Source organism: Aphelocoma coerulescens, chromosome 1 (genome assembly GCF_041296385.1).
Source record: "Aphelocoma coerulescens isolate FSJ_1873_10779 chromosome 1, UR_Acoe_1.0, whole genome shotgun sequence".
Classification (NCBI taxonomy): Eukaryota; Metazoa; Chordata; class Aves; order Passeriformes; family Corvidae; genus Aphelocoma; species Aphelocoma coerulescens.
In genome coordinates, this window is record NC_091013.1 from 91,297,143 (window position 1) to 91,315,578 (window position 18,436).

General features: G+C 36.8%; 1 protein-coding gene across 2 annotated transcripts in view; it reads right to left on the reverse strand.

Moving 5' to 3' along the window:
- ACER3 (alkaline ceramidase 3) overlaps nt 1–18,436 on the reverse strand; it is a 56,747-nt gene that overhangs the window by 21,539 nt on the left and 16,772 nt on the right. For both annotated transcript variants that reach the window (XR_011151348.1, XM_069016951.1), the window contains exons 2-6: nt 15,387–15,497; nt 8,223–8,275; nt 4,031–4,083; nt 1,815–1,896; nt 642–677 (exon numbers count right to left, since the gene is read on the reverse strand). Coding sequence is in view for 1 of the 2 variants with exons in the window: in XM_069016951.1 (XP_068873052.1) it covers nt 642–677; nt 1,815–1,896; nt 4,031–4,083; nt 8,223–8,275; nt 15,387–15,497 (335 nt within the window). In the remaining variant the exon portion in view is untranslated. The remainder of the gene's footprint in view (nt 1–641; nt 678–1,814; nt 1,897–4,030; nt 4,084–8,222; nt 8,276–15,386; nt 15,498–18,436) is intronic.

An 18,436-nucleotide genomic window follows, 5' to 3' on the forward strand; every position in this document is an offset into this window, starting at 1 on the left:
TGAGCATCATTTCTAACCTCCTGTGAAGAGGTAAGTGGTACAAGTCGTATCCCCACAGGCAGGGGATGCACATTAATAGTCCTGGGCTGCTACAAAAGGAACCTGTACTAAATATGCCTTTAAGCCTGTGCAAAGCAGTCTAGTGCTACCTAACCCTAGAGGGCATTCTGTGCTTAAATTCACCTTGAATTTCCACAAAGTAAAGCTGAATAGTTAAAAAACCCCCAATAAACTAATGTGTTAAAGCAGAGAGAACATGGTGCTAAGTCAATCAAGCCATCTTATGATGTAAGGTCATAGTTTCAAAGCAGCTGCTAATGGAAAACAGCAGAAAAAGACTCATTTAGCTCTTCCTGTCTCACACACCTTAGGGTCACCTCATTACAACTGCCACTGATGAAAACCATGGGAAATATTAGGTCAAAAGCTAAAACACAACACACATTGAAGCATTCTAGTTTTTCAGGTCACTAAGTAAGAGGATGGCAACACGACAGGCACCAATACTGCTTAAAGAAAAAGCAAAAGGCAAATTGCACTTCCCTTCCATCTTTCTACCAGCAGTAAAATACTGCAACACTTTCCACTAAAAAATCATAGTTAAAACCCAAAATTTGCTGTTCCAACAGAGCAAGATTTACCTGATGGAATACAGGCTCTTTCAAATTTAGGTAAACCTGGAAAGATTAAAAAAGAGAAATAATTTGCAACAGAACCATCATAACATTATTCATCTAAGTATTGCCAAGTCTTGTTCTGTTAGAATCAAACCATGAGTGCCTACCCATGCATGTTTAAAGTTGATTAAATATTTGAATTTTCCTCTGGCAAATCCTGAGGTTTTAACTGTGGAATTATTTTAAACTTAGAAGCACAAATAGAAACATTAACATCTAACATAAGACTTCTAATTTGATAGAATTGAATACATACAAAAACAATTAAGATGCTGAAGTTACCAGATGCTCTTGGTACACATTGCAAGAAAGAAAACATACTCAACTTTGATTTGCTATTATTAATGCTTCTGACAATAATTTAACATTTCAATTCATTTCACAAAAAGCTAGTAGTTCTTCCAGTCCTTCCATTAAAACAGTTAATTTATGTTCTTGAAGAGGGAAGGGCACTAGACATTAGACATAATGTGCCACAAGTGTAAAAAATTTTAGGAGAAACAAAAGAGGCAAGGATTTTTGCAGCTGAAGATGACTTAAAATAATACTTTAATTTTTTAAGAAATGGTTATCAATAAAAATTACAAAGGAAATTCCCTCTGTGGTTGACAGCCAGCACAAAACTAAATTTATTCATAAAGGAAGAACACTCCATTAACAAAGGGAGTCAAGTTAGCTGTGACACAAAAAAATTAGAAGCATTTTAACTAACAGCAAAGTTCTCTTCTTATTCTGCCTGTTTTAAAACACCAGTCTGCATCCTGGACTGGGTATCACAGTTCACTTTTTTTGCAGTCAAACAGGATGATGCTATTTCTGTAGATGAATTAAAGTGAGAGAAGATGAGGAATACAGCTCATCCAAGGTCTCATAGCAAGTCAATGGCAACTGTTTTTCTCACATTACTATTCTAGCAACTGGATTATTGCTTTTCTTCTTCATTTATTCTATACAGGAGTTTAGATAGAAAGGTTTCAGGTTTCTCTGGCCAGCAACATAATTTTCCCAACAAAAGAATAATTTGTCTATCTTGACTGGAAGTGACAGAGATTTAGTATTGCCTCTATAACATTCCTCCACTGTCAGAAAAACTGCCAACCTAAGGGTGAAAATGCCATATTAGAAAAAGTTACTTACTATGCTGACTACGACGCTGTATGTTATTAACAAGAAAAGCAGTGGATAATTGACTGTATTCTTGTACTTGAAACATTCATACCTGGAAGAGAGGATAAAGGAGAGAGATAACATTCATCACTTACCATATAATGGATGCAATTTCCAAGGTATGTTATTAAAAAATTTGTGACAAAATTGACCCAAATTAGTTTTAGGCCCCTCAAGAAGTTCTAACTCCTCCAATAAAGATGCATTATTTTAGGAGAAAAACTCATACTGTTACCAATAAATGTTTTTAAAAAAACCATCTAAGGCAAAAAAAAAACCCCAACACCGATAAGCTCAAGCATATGCCAAGAAGTAACCCACTCTAAGAAAAGAGTTTGTGAAGCAGAAGTGTTTTCAGAAGGTACTCACAGGGTGATAATGGATGGCAAATTAGAAATTGGTTTCAAATGCAACACAGCTGTCAAAAAACATTACTGGCAAATGGCAGGGTAGGAAAAGGACTGCCTTACAAAACAGTGAACTCAGATCTGTTAGAATGTAGATTGTTTATGGCTTCACTACAGCTGCAGTGCAGTAAATTTACTAGATTGGCTACTGGTAGAAGTGGAAGGTAAAACCACCTGACTGCTCCCAGTATGTAAAACAACCAATTAAAATTACCTTCACAATCTCTATGCTACACCTCAGTCTCAGCTGTGATGGAAATACACACAAATCCCAGACTGTATCTCTACCAGAAAAAAGGTCCCAAAAAACCCAACAAAAATGAATTTTGAGAAGCCCATTATCATCAGGGCTGGAGGAAGTTGTCTATATAATTCCAAGTTACATCTGTCTAGTTCCTTTGTTTATAAACTTTGAGAAACAGACACCATCATAAATGGAAAAAAGGAAATAAAATAAAAACACATCTGAGAAACAAAAAGTCTAAAGGGAGCACAATGTGCTACATTGCAAAATGGCTTGGTGAAGTAATTACACAGCTTGAGAATCAGCAGGACTGAATGATGTATAAGGGAATGTCCTGTGCACAACCACCTGCAACCTACCCTCAAGCAAACCAAAACAATTATTAAAGGCCTCCTAAACTACATATTAGCTCATTTTTTTTAACATTTTAATTGCTACCAGACATACATACACAGAATCTTATTAGAGCTATAAATGCAGTAACAGACTTCAGTGCTTTTGAAGATAATAGAGTAACCATTGCACAAAAAAAATAAGATTTTTATAGCCACTTCTCATCCTTTCTTCCAATCACATTCAAATCAGACAAAATAAATGCAAAGGCAATTGCAAGGAGATAGGGAGCTACAATAGAAATATTTCTGTTAAAGAGGCATTATGATTCTGGTCCCGAGTTTGTACAAATCACACTAATGTATGAGTCACATACTGAGGGCAATTTCCACAGATAGGGGTTTAGTCCTACAGCATCCCATCTCCATGGCAAGCTACGAGTAATTTTCACCAAGACAGCAAAATTTTCAACAGCTGAATATTTGATAAGTTCAAAAGCAAAAAGACTTTTTTTTCCCTCGTCTGCAACAAGTTGATTTATCATTTGGATTTGCCAAGTGACACAACAAGTCATGTTAAATCCAGACCTTGAAGCAACAGGCAAGAAGAAGCCAACTTTGGGTATCGTTACAGTTGTCAAATGCTACACTGCTCCCAAAATTAAATGGGAGAAAACATCCTGGCATCGCATTAAGCTGTCATGCATGTTCCAAGACACTCTCCCCAAAATACGCATTCAACTCCTCAAAAAATCTTTTCCCTTTAATTTTCCAGATGAGTGAAAAGCAGGTTTAGCCAGAAACCTGAAATTTGCATTTGAAGCTAGACTACATCATAGAAATCCAGCTCCAATAAATTATAAGGTTTCTAATTTTGTAGGCATTACTGAAGTTGATTTTATTATGGCTGCTGTTTTTATATAAGTAGCACTGAGCTCTGCTTGTATACTACATTAAGTCTTTAATGAGTGGGTTTTTTTCCCTATTAAAAAAACCCCAAACTGGTAAAATATATCTAAATTAGCAAAAACGAGGACTAAAGCCAGCCTGGTACTCTAATATCATAATGCTGTACAAAACCAGATCTCACTGAAAGGAGTAGAAGCTTTCTCTCTATATACGCTAAATTTGGCTTCAGAGACTCTACATTTCAGAAGTTAACATTTCATAAATATTCAAGAAAAAAAATTAACAAATACTTACAGGCAGTAGACAAACACACAACAACTGTATATCATTGGCAGTTCATCCAACAGCTATAAAAAGCAAAGACATCAAAACATGAAAGCCACTTTTAACTCACAAGCTTGTCTAAGTTAATTAAGGAGAGGTAAGTCTTAAGTAAACAGGAGTTTTCAAGTCATTTGGATATCCATCTTCTTGACTGTACTCTCACACCCTCTTCAGCTACCGAAAGCTACTGCATTGAAAAGCTTATTACTCTGAATCTTTTGAAGATTAGGCTTCATAAAACCCCACGCCTTCAAAGAACCTTGACATTTTTGCTGCTCATACCTCTTAAAATATTTGTAAGAATTAGTTCTGTAAATCCAGGCTGAAGAAGACCATCCCATCTACAGCCTTACAGTCCGTAGCATCTTCTGACTTGACACAGAAACCAAAACATAATTTTTCCATAGCATAAGATACAATTTTAGCCTATTAGGACGGGCAATATGCTTGCATGTTTACTTCCTAATTTTAGAAATTTCTTACAATGTTTTAATTCAGAGACAGGGGTTTTTGTTTGTTTGATGTGGGGTTCTTGCAGGCTGTTTTGTTGATTTTTTTCCCCCCAGAAATTACAGCTGCATATAATGTTTTATTCTCTTAAATAATTTTTATACTTTGGGAGAAGGCTGGCGTGTTACAGCTAAAACAGTTATTTCTTCAGGAACTTGCCACCTTGATAGAATGGAATTAAAATTGTAATCATAAGAGAGTTGATTTCTCAATAGCAGGTACACTCAAAATTGCCATTTATCATTAGAAGGAAAGATAATCATAGCATCATTTTCTTGTAAAACTTCTCATCAAAGAACTTCCATGAATTTCTGCTTATAAATATACAGTTAAACTTACCTCCTCTTAAGAAGGACTGAAAATCATGGAAATGAAAAAGCATACAAATGGATCAATGAACATCCACAGCCTCTGATTTCCAATATGTTAAGCAAACATTAATAGTTAGGGCTTTTAGAACTTTTAGAGCTTGACTTCTAAGAAAAACAAGAACTAGATGCAGAAAAGATTTTGACCTTTTTCCATTATCACTCCAAGTTCTTGATGGCCATGCCTGTAAAGAAATGACTTTCCTACTACTGCTATAGGGTACCTAACAAGTTCATAACCATGTTATTCTGAACAATGAGACTTGTTAAGAGCAGTAAGCAGCTTACTCAAACCCTTTTATACAGCCAGCCTGATTCTGCTTGATTTGGGGTAATTTTCTAACGGCACAGTCAAAAACTGCATTGTAGCTTTGAAATTTCCTATTGAAAAAAAAAAAAAAAGGATCTAATTCTTTACAGAAGGAGAGATGTATTATCCTGAGTGTGAAGTACCAGCTTGTTGTCATTTTGGTCATAGAAAGTTCAGGAAATGTTTCACAATAGTCCTAAACAGCTCTGCTGACCAGCTGCCACTGATAGGGCAGGCATTGCTTCTTCCCCCACACTGTCTCTGCTTCTCTCCAGTGAAGTGATCAGACTGGTCTGACCCATGGGGAGGCAGGTCAATGCTGAGCCAGCCCACAACCAACCTGGCAGTGCAAGGTGTAAATCCCAGGACCTGTTCATTGCAGGGTCAGGGACCACAATAGGCAGCACAAAGACAGTATCAGGAACACTGACAGCAGCTGAAGCTAACCGGCATGTTAGGTGGCACTTTGCCATCACATTAATCTTTGCTGTTGTGTCTTAGAGGGGACAAAATAGAAGCAATAGCTGAATTCAGCTTTATAGTAATAGTATTTTACAAGTTCAGTGATGTTCTTTTCCAAGTCTGATAGGAGTTAAGCTACAGGATTAATTCACGTGGATGCTAAAGAGTGTGAGTCATTTAACACCTCATGAAAGAAAAAGGCAGGGGAAGAACAAGAAATACAATACAGGAAATTTTTTTAAATTTGGACAGGTGATTACACTTAAGTTCATATGCTGGCAGCATCTCAGGGACATTACAGTAGCAACAAAGAGCCTCTCGAAAGATCTTGGCTAGAATTTGCATGCAGAAGACAATGACGTCTGTACCCAAAGGAAGTAATGCTTCTAGAAGTACTGTTAAAGGCATGCCTGGAAATGAAGAACCATGGAAAGAAGGGAACTCAGGGAGCTGATTTCACTGGCCAAATGAGTCTTTTGGACTCTTGAGGAATGCACAATCAAGCAGATTCCCATAAAAATAAGAGAAAAAGAGGTGATCTCTTCAGAAGTATTCTGAAAAACTGCTTTCAAGAACAGAAGCTTTCACATTTTTCTTAGTTAAGCAAACTGAATTGATCATTTACAGTACTAAGACCACAAAACAAATGTAAAAAAAAATTATCCTTGAACAGCTATCAGTGCTGATTTTTAACCATAACAAGAGATAAAGTGAATGAGAAAAGTTTATTTACTGGTTGAACTGCTTCCTCCATAGTGATCAGCAGCAAGCAATTGGAATAATTATGGACTACTTGTGGATTTCACTTGGCTGCCAAAATAAACTGACTTTCTCTGCCTCACACAAAGCCTTTTACATCACTTGACAGGATGATGCAAGATCCTGCTTCCCTCTCATCTGCTTCTGTCCCCTCTTTATTTACCACAGTTCATAGGCCCCTTAGTTGTTCTGATGCAACACCAGAACTATTGGGCAAGTAGCAGCAAAGTGACTTGGATTAAAGTAAAGCCTTTACACACACACACACATACAAAACTGCCAACAACAACCAAAAAAATAACCCCAACCAAACCCAAAAAACACCCCTCCCCCAAAACAAAACAAACAAAACCCCACAACCTCCCCCTTCATAAAAGGTTTTAAGTCTGGATAATTTTAATGATCATGGTTTCAGGGTACCCTTGCTCATGTCTGCATCAGTGTGAGAAAGAGGATTTGCAATACCACAATACAAACAAGCAGCTGAGGGAAGACATATGAAAAAGGTGGAAATTCAAGGCAGTTTCACCACAGAAGTGAATACAGGTAAATGGCACCCTAATTTAGGAAAGAGTAGTGAAATGGCTCTACAAACCACCTTTTTCATGCCAAGAAAACACCAAATATTCTTACAAGGTGACAGCGGTATGCTCTCTGGAAGCTGACAGTGCCACCACATGCCAGAGAGATACAAACCAGAGCATTATGGAGGCAAACATCAATCAATCAGCAATATGTAGGTCCCATTGTGATCAGCAGAAATGCAGGACTTAATTTAGCTGCCACAGCATAGTTGCCTAATGCTACCTGAGATGCTCTATCACCTCCAATACACCCATCCAAGACTGGCAGATGTACCAGGAGTCTAAGAAACCTGCACCTCTGTGGGATGGAAGCTAGAGGCTTGAGAGAACACCCACACGGTCTAAAATAACACTAAACATCTCTGTTTAGACAAATGAATCTTTTTTGAGCAAGGATTGCCAATGGCAATGTCTGGAGAATGATTCAGCCCAGCCAACTGCCCCTCTCCACTCCACTGATTTAACTGTATTTCCATTGACTGTGGTGGGAACACAGACTTCCAGCACAGACTTTTAAATGCAAGTTTCTTAATTTTGAACAGAATCCCACTTCACCCTGACTTTAATTCAAAGATGCATTTCCTTCATCTTTGCAGACCTAAAAGAGGACGACAGGACAAGACTTCCAGTGTCCCTTTAGAAAACAGGAAATACCAGGACAATCCCTGTGCCCTGTGACTTGTCATAGAATGCTGTCTGCTCAAAAATAAGAGAGAAGATGACACAACTACTGCTACTCAGAAGATACTGATTTCAGTACTAATGCTACAGCTAGATATACAGAAACATAAAGATGAGAAAAGTTACAACAAATAGCAGTAACTCCTTTATACTGCTTGCTATTGTGCCAAAGCTGTGGGAATTTTAAAATAACATCTTATGTAAAAGATTACATGATTTCCCAAAGGATTAAGTTTCCTCTACCAACATAAGCAATTGATTAGAGCTCTTACTTTAGATGCAAGTATATATTTCGTATATAATCAGTGGAAAATACCTATTGAAACAAGACCTGCATTACTGCCTTGTTGAGAGCAGGAGTCATGTACAATGATACTTAAGGTAGATTAACTCATTTTATACAAGTTCCATCTAGCCAGGAAATGGCAGTATGACTGTACAGCGAGATACACACAGAAAATGACTCACAGCTACTTATCAGTACTCACCTGCATTTCATACTTCAGGGTCATGTGGAAGCACCAAGATCCCAATCCTACAGCTGAAAACAAATCAAAACTATCATCAACATAATAGTACACACGTAAAATTTTCAGGTACATTAACCTAAATGCATGAAATGCATGTTTAACAGTGAAAAAGAAATTAGAATATCAGCATTCCACTGCAGGGACATACCCCCAATTTTCCACAGCCTTCTACTTTTTATATTAGTCACCAATGAAATCCCTGAATTTATGGGGGCTTTGGGTGTGAGTGTCCTCTCTATCTCCTCTCAATACTGTGTCCTATGAACTGGCTGTAATCTCAAAGAGGAGAGGAGCAGAGGGAGCCCAGAATGAATGGAATATTTATACATCAATTTACCTTTTTCCTTTTATTTTTTAAAATTTTAAGTAAATTAAGATTTCTCTGTTCCAGTCCTTCTATAAGGCAAAGCATCATTCAAGTAACTAGTACTCCTGGAAGCCTCTCAATGTTTCTGCTTATTGCCCAGTTTTAAAACATGTATTTTACCAAAGCTTTGTCTCTATCAAACGTGAGGCTAGTAACATCAAGGGCTTGGGTTTAATCCCCACAGGGGCCATTCATTTAGGAGCTAGACTTGATGATTCTTGTGGCTCCTTTCCAACTGAGACTATTCTGTGATTCAAAAGCAGAAGTGAATTGCTATTGCAACTCAGAACTAGAAATTCAAGGTAAATAAACCAACCCCACATAGTATGGACTCGTTTAATGAAATGAGATCACCATTTCTGGGCCTTCTACACAGAAAGATGAGCTTTTAAGAAATGATTTGTATTTATTTGAAATACCTTCTTTACACATTTTGAATTTACTTCTGAAATTACTTTATTAGACGTATGCTTTGCCTATACACAGTTTTTTCAGTCAGGCATGAATAATGCTTCTTGGAAGTTAGATTTCACTGTTTAAAGCAAAGCTGGTATAGTATTTAATGCATCATTCATTACTTTGAAATATTATCAGTAAAACACTCTCATTAAGCACCAGCTCAGTTTTATTTCGCAAGAACAAGTACAGTAATGTGATGTCTTGTCTTCCTTCAAGAAATTATGTTTTACCTCAGACTCTAGTTTCAGAGAAAGCCAAGTAATTTGCACTCAAGCCTTGATCACTGACTAGTGCTACCATGTTTTGCAGCAAGAGCATCACCTTGTCTACACACACCAGTCAAGTTTCACTGATGCATAAACAAGAACTCTATCTCTGTGCACTCTGTAAATAATTCCCAAGACAGTCAAGAGACATGTCTGGAGATGCTTCCTTAGATGTTATTAATTAGAACTGTGATTATTACTCTTACTCAGTGAAATTAAATATCTAAGCATGTAACTTTACTGAAACGCGAAACTGTAACACAGCGACATTTCAAAATGCATTACCAAACACTTCACTGTCATTAATTCTCTGGGACAATTAAGCACAGCTCCCTACCAGAAAATAAACAACCACATGCACTTCTGTAAACTCTAATTACATTGGTTTGCCTCTGAAAAATCAATCTTTCCAAACAATAAGCAACAACTGCTTTTGCCTTCATTGAGATTCTAATGGGAAATTCTCATAGCCATTTTTCTATGTATACAGAATATATGACAACAACTGTTCATTCTGGAGAAAAAAAACCTCATTAAGATCATCATTAAAACAGTGCCATTCATTATCCTGGCTGTCACAGAATACAAACTCTTACAATTTGTAACAAATATAATTTTCAAGTATGGGCAAAATCATTGCATAAGAAATTTCAACAGATTTTAAATTAACAAAATATGGTTTTGGGGTTTTCTTGTTTGTTTGTTTTTGTTAATGTTATTTGGGTTAATAAATCTCAACAATCAGCAACTGAACTCCTTCCCTTCCTCCTATATGATGAGAAACAATTATTTCTAGATTAGTTTTTCCTCTCCAGGCTTTGAAAAAATATCAAGAATGCTGCAGATATTAGGGTTTCAAGTCATTAATCCTATGACTACAGTTAATTTCTATGGTTAAAATGAACAAACCCCCTCTTTTCTTCTGTATAATAATCACATTAGGAGTTTCTCTGATTATGAAATTTTGCTATGCATTGCAGAACAATGTTTTATCTATAGTATCTATCTATCTAAAATAGATATCTGGAAGAAGAAAAGCTTACAGAGACAGATCATATGGTTCAGGTTCCAGACATTTTTAAGAAATATTTACTTCACAAAAACCATCTGCAATGCTACATTCTGCCAGCTTTGTACTTTTCAAAATATGAGTGATCATGATCACTGCAACGACACAAGTTTTCAAGAGAAGCAACTTTCCCATACAGCCACTGACACACTGAACAATAAATTTGCTCCTTATCTTCTAAGCAGGGGTTACAGTTTTCATATTTTAGGTGTTTCCTTTTGCAAAGAAGATGAACTCACTAAAAGCTGCATATTGATTGGGAAGTTTTAACACCATCTGAAGCAGTAAGTACCATTTCCTCTCTAACTACTGTAACTCACTTTTCATAAATACTACAAGTCATTTGACATTTTTACATCAACGAACCTCCCAAGTTACAGGGGATATATATAAATTATGTACTAAGCACAGAACACACATTAAATCATAATATTATGAGATCAGACTGGCACTTCAGAAGACTAGAAATGCAAAGTCAGGGTTGCTGCTACACGTAGACCAACAGGGTCTTTTTCTGTCCTGCAGCAAACACCCTGTGTGGTTACTGCCAGGGGATAAAACAGTGGTGTTACAGTGATGTAAAAGCAATACATCTACAAACTTTACCTCATACATGTACTGTCAAAAAACTTAAGGGCAATACCTATGGCTAGAAATAATGAGACATTTCTACCTATGGCTAGAAATAATCTAATATTATACAAAAGATCCAGCTCTATAGGTGAACTCTATAAACCTTCAGGATGTGAATCCTAGAGGGATTTTTTTCAATAGCTGAGGAAGCATCAGAAGCATCACAATCAGTGATAACTCAGTTTGACTTAACTATCCATCAGCAATGAAAAGTATCATTATGAGCCTAAATCCTTCACAGAAAAAGCAGTTTATTAGGATTTTGCAGAAATGGTAACTGTACAGGCACTGTTTGAAAATATCCTGAAGGAAGGATGCTCCAGATGCAAACACCTTTATTTAGGTATCTACACATGAAATAGGCGTCAAAGCTTCCACTAAGAGAATGTCATTATTAAGAGTAATTCAGCTGGCCAAACAGGTATTTTAGAAAAAGTCAAATGATTCTCCTGGCTTTACTGACGACACTGGCAGACAGAACTCTCTGCACAGCTAGACACATATGTTTAAGTGTTCAAATTTGGAGCTGAGTTCCATTTTTTTTTTTACAGTGATAGAACTAAATTAAACAACAACATACTGCATCATTAAAAGTTAAAGAAAGAAACAAGATGAAAAAGTAGAATTAAATTAACTATTTTTAATAGCTTATTTTGTGTTGTAATGGTTTCCCTCCACAGCATAAGAGACAGGAGACACCCTGGTTACTCCAGACCTACAGCTCTACAGTTAAACTCCAGCTTGGCTGGTACTATTCCCAGACACTGCAATACAAGTGTCTGCACTAGTGAGTTGTTGGAACAGTCTGTGGTATGAATCGGGCCTGTTCCAATGAGCACTTTCCCCAAGCAGCTTCCAGGCACAGCCTAACAGCCGGAAAAGCCTGGGGCCCGCGCTCAGCAGGGAATTGGTATGCGGTCACCTTGTTTTGGAGGCTAAGATGAACAGACATGAGCTATTCCACGCTGCTTGGCTTCAACACTCAGGAATGTTCCCAACCACAGCTGATTTACCAACATTGACACAGCCCTGGGAGCTCCTCTACAGGTGTTAGGTAAGAGTAAGGGAATTAACTTTGACTGAACTGTTTTCACTGACACATGGTTTCACTGGAAATTAAGTTTAGTAAGTTGCTTAAGAGTTCCTATGGCTATGCCTAATTTAGAAAAAATTTTGTACTTTTTTTTCCCTCCACATTGGCACTGTTTGAATGACTCAGCCCTATTAAACAGGCCAAAGAAATACAAATCGGAACAATCCTTCCAAATATCAAGTGAAGTATCTACCAAACATTACTCCATTGAGTGCTTTCTTATTTCCTTAGGTTCAGAAGTTACACTTTATATATGTGTGTGTATATATATATATATATATACGCACACACACACACAACTTTTTAAAAATCAAGACCCTTCTAGAATATGAGCCCTTTCAGAATCACAGTTCCCCAGGATGCATGAGGAACCTGATACAATACCCCAGCATCATAAGGAACTACTCAAAACCAACTGCTTATTCCTTGAGGTACTAACAGTCTGATGATTTGTTCCACCTACTTCAGGTGATGCAACATACTGAAATAATGGCTTAAGATTATTCTTCATAATTTATATGTTGATTAAATGGTTCTCTACAGCTTAAAAATCATATCCAATTCCCACTGAGTTAATTGAGAACATGCACTTTATGTTGAAAGGCAGCAGAAAAAAGGGCTGAGAACAGCATGCTGTATCTCAAAGGCCTTGTTGAAAAGTGTAACTCATTCTTGGCATCAGTATGAGCAAGAAATTTATTTGAACAATTATTTAGAAATACCCCTTCTTGTCCTGCCAAGATCTTAGCATGTATGTGAAACAGTGCTTCCATAATTCAAAATGCATTTGCTTCAAAAAGGAAGTAATTGTCAACCAAAGAAATTGTGGGTATAAAAGTCAAGCACTGAACATGGCATGGTAGAACACAAAGGAACTGACAATCAGTTAAACGTCTGGAAGCATGCAAAAGAAACAGCTGACTTGGATCAAAATAATGTCTAGGAACAACACCTCTTATGTTCTCAAATGCTAACAGATTTAATTTTAACATTGGCTTTGACAGCTGTCTTTTAGTATCTTGTAAAATCTCAGTAACTATTCAAAATTGTTAAAACCTAACTAAAGTGCCCTCCCTTCCACCCCCATCTTCACAGCAGAATTGTTAATTTCTACTTTGACAAAACAACCCTCAGTTAGAGGCTCTGCTATGTGGTCTTTAATGAAGCATGCTGCCTCAAGAGAAATCACAACTTTGTGTGACATTCACTATCTTTTCACAGATGAAGTCTACACTTGTTTGTTACAAATTAAATAAATAGTGTGAAACCTATTACTAAATAAAATTCATGCAATGGAAAGAATTCTGTCTGGTACTTTCTTAAAAAAGAATTTTCTGTACACTTACTCTATCTCCACTTCAATATGCTTCTTGTTCAGTCACATGCACAGAAAGAATGCCAATGTTCCTGGCACATTTCAACCATATTTAAAATTCTTCTTATGTTCTCATTCACTGCTTTTATTCTGTAGTAGAGCAAATGTTAAGAGGTTTTTGATTCCAAATCATCCTGTTCCTGTTTTTCACTGAGAAACTATAAAGTCTTCTACATTCCTTTACATCTTTCAGCTGCTGTAAAACAGGGTTATGAATACTGAAGCAGACACAAAGCAGAAGGGAAATGCTTTTGGGAGAAACCTTTAATGTTAGGTTCCAACATATGAGATAAAATTCAAGCCATGCAAGCATTTATCACTTCAGACAGGAATCAAAGCCAACTCAGTCACAGATGAGCAGGGCCTGGATGGAACTCAGGACTGCCTTCCAGCACTGCTGTTTAAATGCAGGCTGAACACCCCTTCAGCAACGCCACAAAGAAGAAAAACTGAAGTCTAAGGTATTTACTGTGATCAAAGACAGATAACTTTTTTTAAAAAAAATATTTCAAACATTAAATGGGACATGAGAAATGCCCATTGTGTGTGACAGCCTGACATTCTGGTCAGACAGTGGCATGCTTTGTCATAATGTGTCACTGACAGAGGTAGCCATAAATCATGGTGAAAACAGTCTCAAACTGAGTTTTAATTTAAGGGGTTTCTTTTCATAGTTTAAAAAGAGTGGCAGTATAGGACACTTTGATTCAAGAACACCCAAAGTCAACTTCAGCAAACATTTACACACCATTTCTTACCACGTCTCTTTAAAAGTAAACCCTGACCTTTAAGAATTCTCTCTGTTTCATACTGAGACAAAAATTAATAATTACTTGAAACCACAGAAAGCCTACAAGTGGCTAATTAGAAAGTGTTCAGACAACGTGCAAAGCAGTGCATTGCTGCTGCCTGTCTTTCACATAGATGAGCAAAGCTGATATAACTGAAAACTTGTGAAGTTGCACCTTGTATATGTTACAGTTTAACTGGCATCAAGGATACATTTAGCATATGGATATGTGTTTTTCAACAATGTCTACCTAAATACATAATATGCCAATCTTAAAAGTAACATTTACCAATCCCTTACCACTCCAAAGACTGGGAAAAATCTCCATAGATAGGAGCTATAGCAGACACAGAAATCCCGTGAAACACAGAAATTCAATGAAATCTAGTTTTGACACCCAACTGCCAAATCTAAACAATCTTCAAACGTCTTTTCTCATAAGGAACAAGACTTCTAGTCACACAATTAACATTTCAAAGGAAGTTGGTTCTTTACTGAGTTTTGTTATTTTAGAATGGACAGACTTCCCTTGAGTTGATACAAACATGAATATCACGTTGTTCTTCCATTCTTGCAAAACTTCACAGATATGATGGCAGTTAGGCTGTTGCATGATATATGCCAAAGAGGAACTGAAAACAAATTCAAAGCCATGAAAGAATGCCTTTCCAGTTCCCTCTACATCTTGGCCATTTCCTATATTACTCTTCCATACAAATGCCACAAAAACATTAATGTAGCGTGGAACAGTTTATAAGTAGAACACACAAGATACCTTCTGTAAATCATTAGAAAAGTGCAGAGCAAGTTAAGATGAACTGAGCAGGACCCAAAGCCAGAAAAGGATCACTTTAAAATCTGATAGAGTTATTTAGTTGAATTCTAATTTCATGTCCCTGCAACATATACAAATTTTCTGCAAACATTAAGAAGTATAGCAAACTGAGGTCTACTTTTCACACACACTGTACTCAGATTTAACAGCTTGGTTTATTAATATCTAGATACAGTTTTCATTGCATATCTGAGCTCTCTTTATAACGAAAGAGCAAATTAAGTTTTACACATACCTGTAAGACACAAATATGCAGCTAAATACCGTTTTTCAAGGCCATCTTTATAGGTCTGAATCGCACCATAGATTGGAGGTAGAATGAAAATCAGGTTACTCACTGTGTTCCCTGGAGGACAGAAACACAAAGGAGAGATTTAGAATTGGGTACTCTGCGCTTTAACTAAATCCAACAAAATTACATTCACTCAGAGACAGGTCCAACAGTTTTCATCAGAAAGCTACTTGCCAGGACACCACTGCTCTCCATCCCTGGTCTAGTGGAAGGGGTCCCTGTCGATGGCAAGCGGCTTACAACTAGATGGTCTTGAAGGTCCCTTCCAACCCAAACCTTTCCAGGACTCTATCCTACATTCTACCCCATGCAAAGAAATTACATGTCTTGCAGACACGAGGGAAAGCAATAAAAGCCAATAGCCCAGCTCTTGTATACTGATTTAGATTTGGTTTGTTTTTCTTTTCCAAACTGTGCTGACCTAAGGAAAAGTGCAATGAAATCCTGCGAAGTTTAAATGAAACAAAAGGAAATGGTGCATCTCTCAACAGAAGGGATGCAGATTCAGCTTTTTAGCTTAACCACAAATCATAATTTTGAGAATAGAGGTTATGTTATGGGAATTAAATGCCATACAATTTGGGAAAACTAACTAATCCATTAAAAAAGGCTTATATAAAATAAACGGCACATTTTCACACACCATCAGTTAAATATATATAAAACTGAAATCTAATTTGCAAATATCCCAATGAAATATACAATTTATGAGGCTATGAAGATACCAGAAAAACCCCTATTTCTGTATTTTTTATTCAGCAGAAAATCCCAGAAGCATTTCACATTGTAGAACAAAGAACAAGAGTGAGCAGGTCCTGTCTGAGTCACACCCCTAATTCAAGCAGCTATTTTTCAGGAGTCCTACTTGCCAAGATCCATCCTAAAGAAAAGCAAAACCTACCAAGCTATGTTCATATAACCCTAAGGTATTGCAGCACCTCTAAAAACAAAAATCCATATTTCACAGTTTTCAAGAAAATTCAGACGCAAATGGAAAAAAGGTTACTTCAGAACAAATGGAGCAGAAGGGTACCTCGTTACCTGGAACAAGGTGGCTCTTCTATATTCTCACAAAGTAGATACAAATCTCACCCTGAGACAGTCTTCTCAACCAGATAAAAATCGCATCTGATTTACACCCGAACTTCTTTAAATCACTTCCTTATTGATTTAACATCATATCCTGCCCAACCATGAATTTCACCAACAGTCAAATCAGATGTGTCAGAGATCTCACTCTTCTAGTCAGCTCTGCAGTGAGTTCCTCCATGTAAAAGAAGCCCAGCTGAAATCAAAAAACCTTCTGCAAGGATATACAAGTTTATACCAAATAAAAGGCCTTCTTTATGTTTAAATTCTTTGTGGAATCACTACCCTTTTACCACATACCCACAGTGTTGCAATGGGTAGTAATTCACTTTTAGCAGAGACCAGGCTTGCAAGACATTCACTAAAATGCTGTTGTGTGACATACTGACCATTGCCATGTCTTCCTGTAAATCATGCAAACATGTCATTGAGACTTGAAAAGTAGAATAAAGGTTACAGAGTCTGGATAGCAAAACTTCTACTTTCTAGAACAGTCCTCAATTATGCTCATTTTCAAGAGAAGTCAGTAGACATTATATAAATATCACTGTTCAAGGTCACTTAGTTATGAAACTGTCAAAAGCCTGGCAAAAATTCAAATATGAAAATGCCAAACAAAAGAAATACCATGATGTTTATCCGCAATTGGGAAGGCACATGACTGTGGAAGAGAGTTGCAGTAGGATAACAAACTTCAGATGGGTGTAAGAATGCAGAAAACAGATTCTTCTGTAGGAAAGGGAAGGGAAGGTTTCAACACTTCCTGTAAAGCTATAATTACATTAAATTATTGAAAATTTACGAGCATTTAATCTGGGACCATCTTGCTGAGAGAGGAAATACCATAGACCTAATCTAGCTGTACATTCCTGCCACTCCTTCTCTGCACTTTTTGGCCCATATTACTCAGAACATTTGCAGCATGGATTAGGCAAGCCTATCTGCAAACATACTTACTGAAAGTTGTGTACATTTTTTTAAAAGGGGAAATGGGGGCAGGGGAACAATAAAGCCCTCTGGCGTGCTGCTAGCAAAATTACTTTTTTCAAGAATGAAAACTGCAAGGCCTCTTGCAAACCCAGGGTCCTCAGGAATGCATATTTCATAAAAGTCTAGCTAGTCTTTTCAGGATTATCCTCACAGAGAATAGCTTATAAATTCATTAAAGGGGATATTTACTAATTCCATCAAAAAATGGCAGTGGGATACACACAGAGATTAGCAAAGAATACCAAGAAGGAAGAAAAAGGTGACACAATGCAGACACATAACTCTAAAGTTAATTAACAAACAAGGAAGTGAAACAAGCTTTGAAAGAAATAGATATGGAAGTTGGAAAGGGTAAAACAGTTCAAACTGTCAAAAAAAAAAAAATCTGATCTTTTTTCACTACATTTCCTTTTTTTAAAATGGGGGAAACATAGTGCAGCAGAACTCCATGGGAAAACCAGAGACTGGAGAAATTGCAACTAAGATATGAGGCAGAAGATATGCAAAATAATTAAAGAAGAAATTATTGGTTATGCCTACAAGAAATAGAGTACATCAGAAATTTGATGAATGCACATGGATGGACCTGAGCTTAACTCTGTACAGCATTCTTATTTTTAGGTACTGGATTCCTTGAATACTGGTCCAGGGAGTGATCTCATTTGTTCTAATTTGAGCCAAAGACTGCTTCTCAACATTCTGTCTTCAACATGTCTGTCAACAGAAAGGCAAACCACATTATCTGTGGGAGAAATGAATGAACTTACAGAGTGAAATTACAAGAACAGGATTAAATATGATAGCCAAGAATACACCTTTCAGTGTGAATATGAATCCTTATTCAATATGCAGAATGAATCTATTTGAAGAATAGAAAAAAATGCAGAAAAATGAATTTAAACTGCATGGTAACA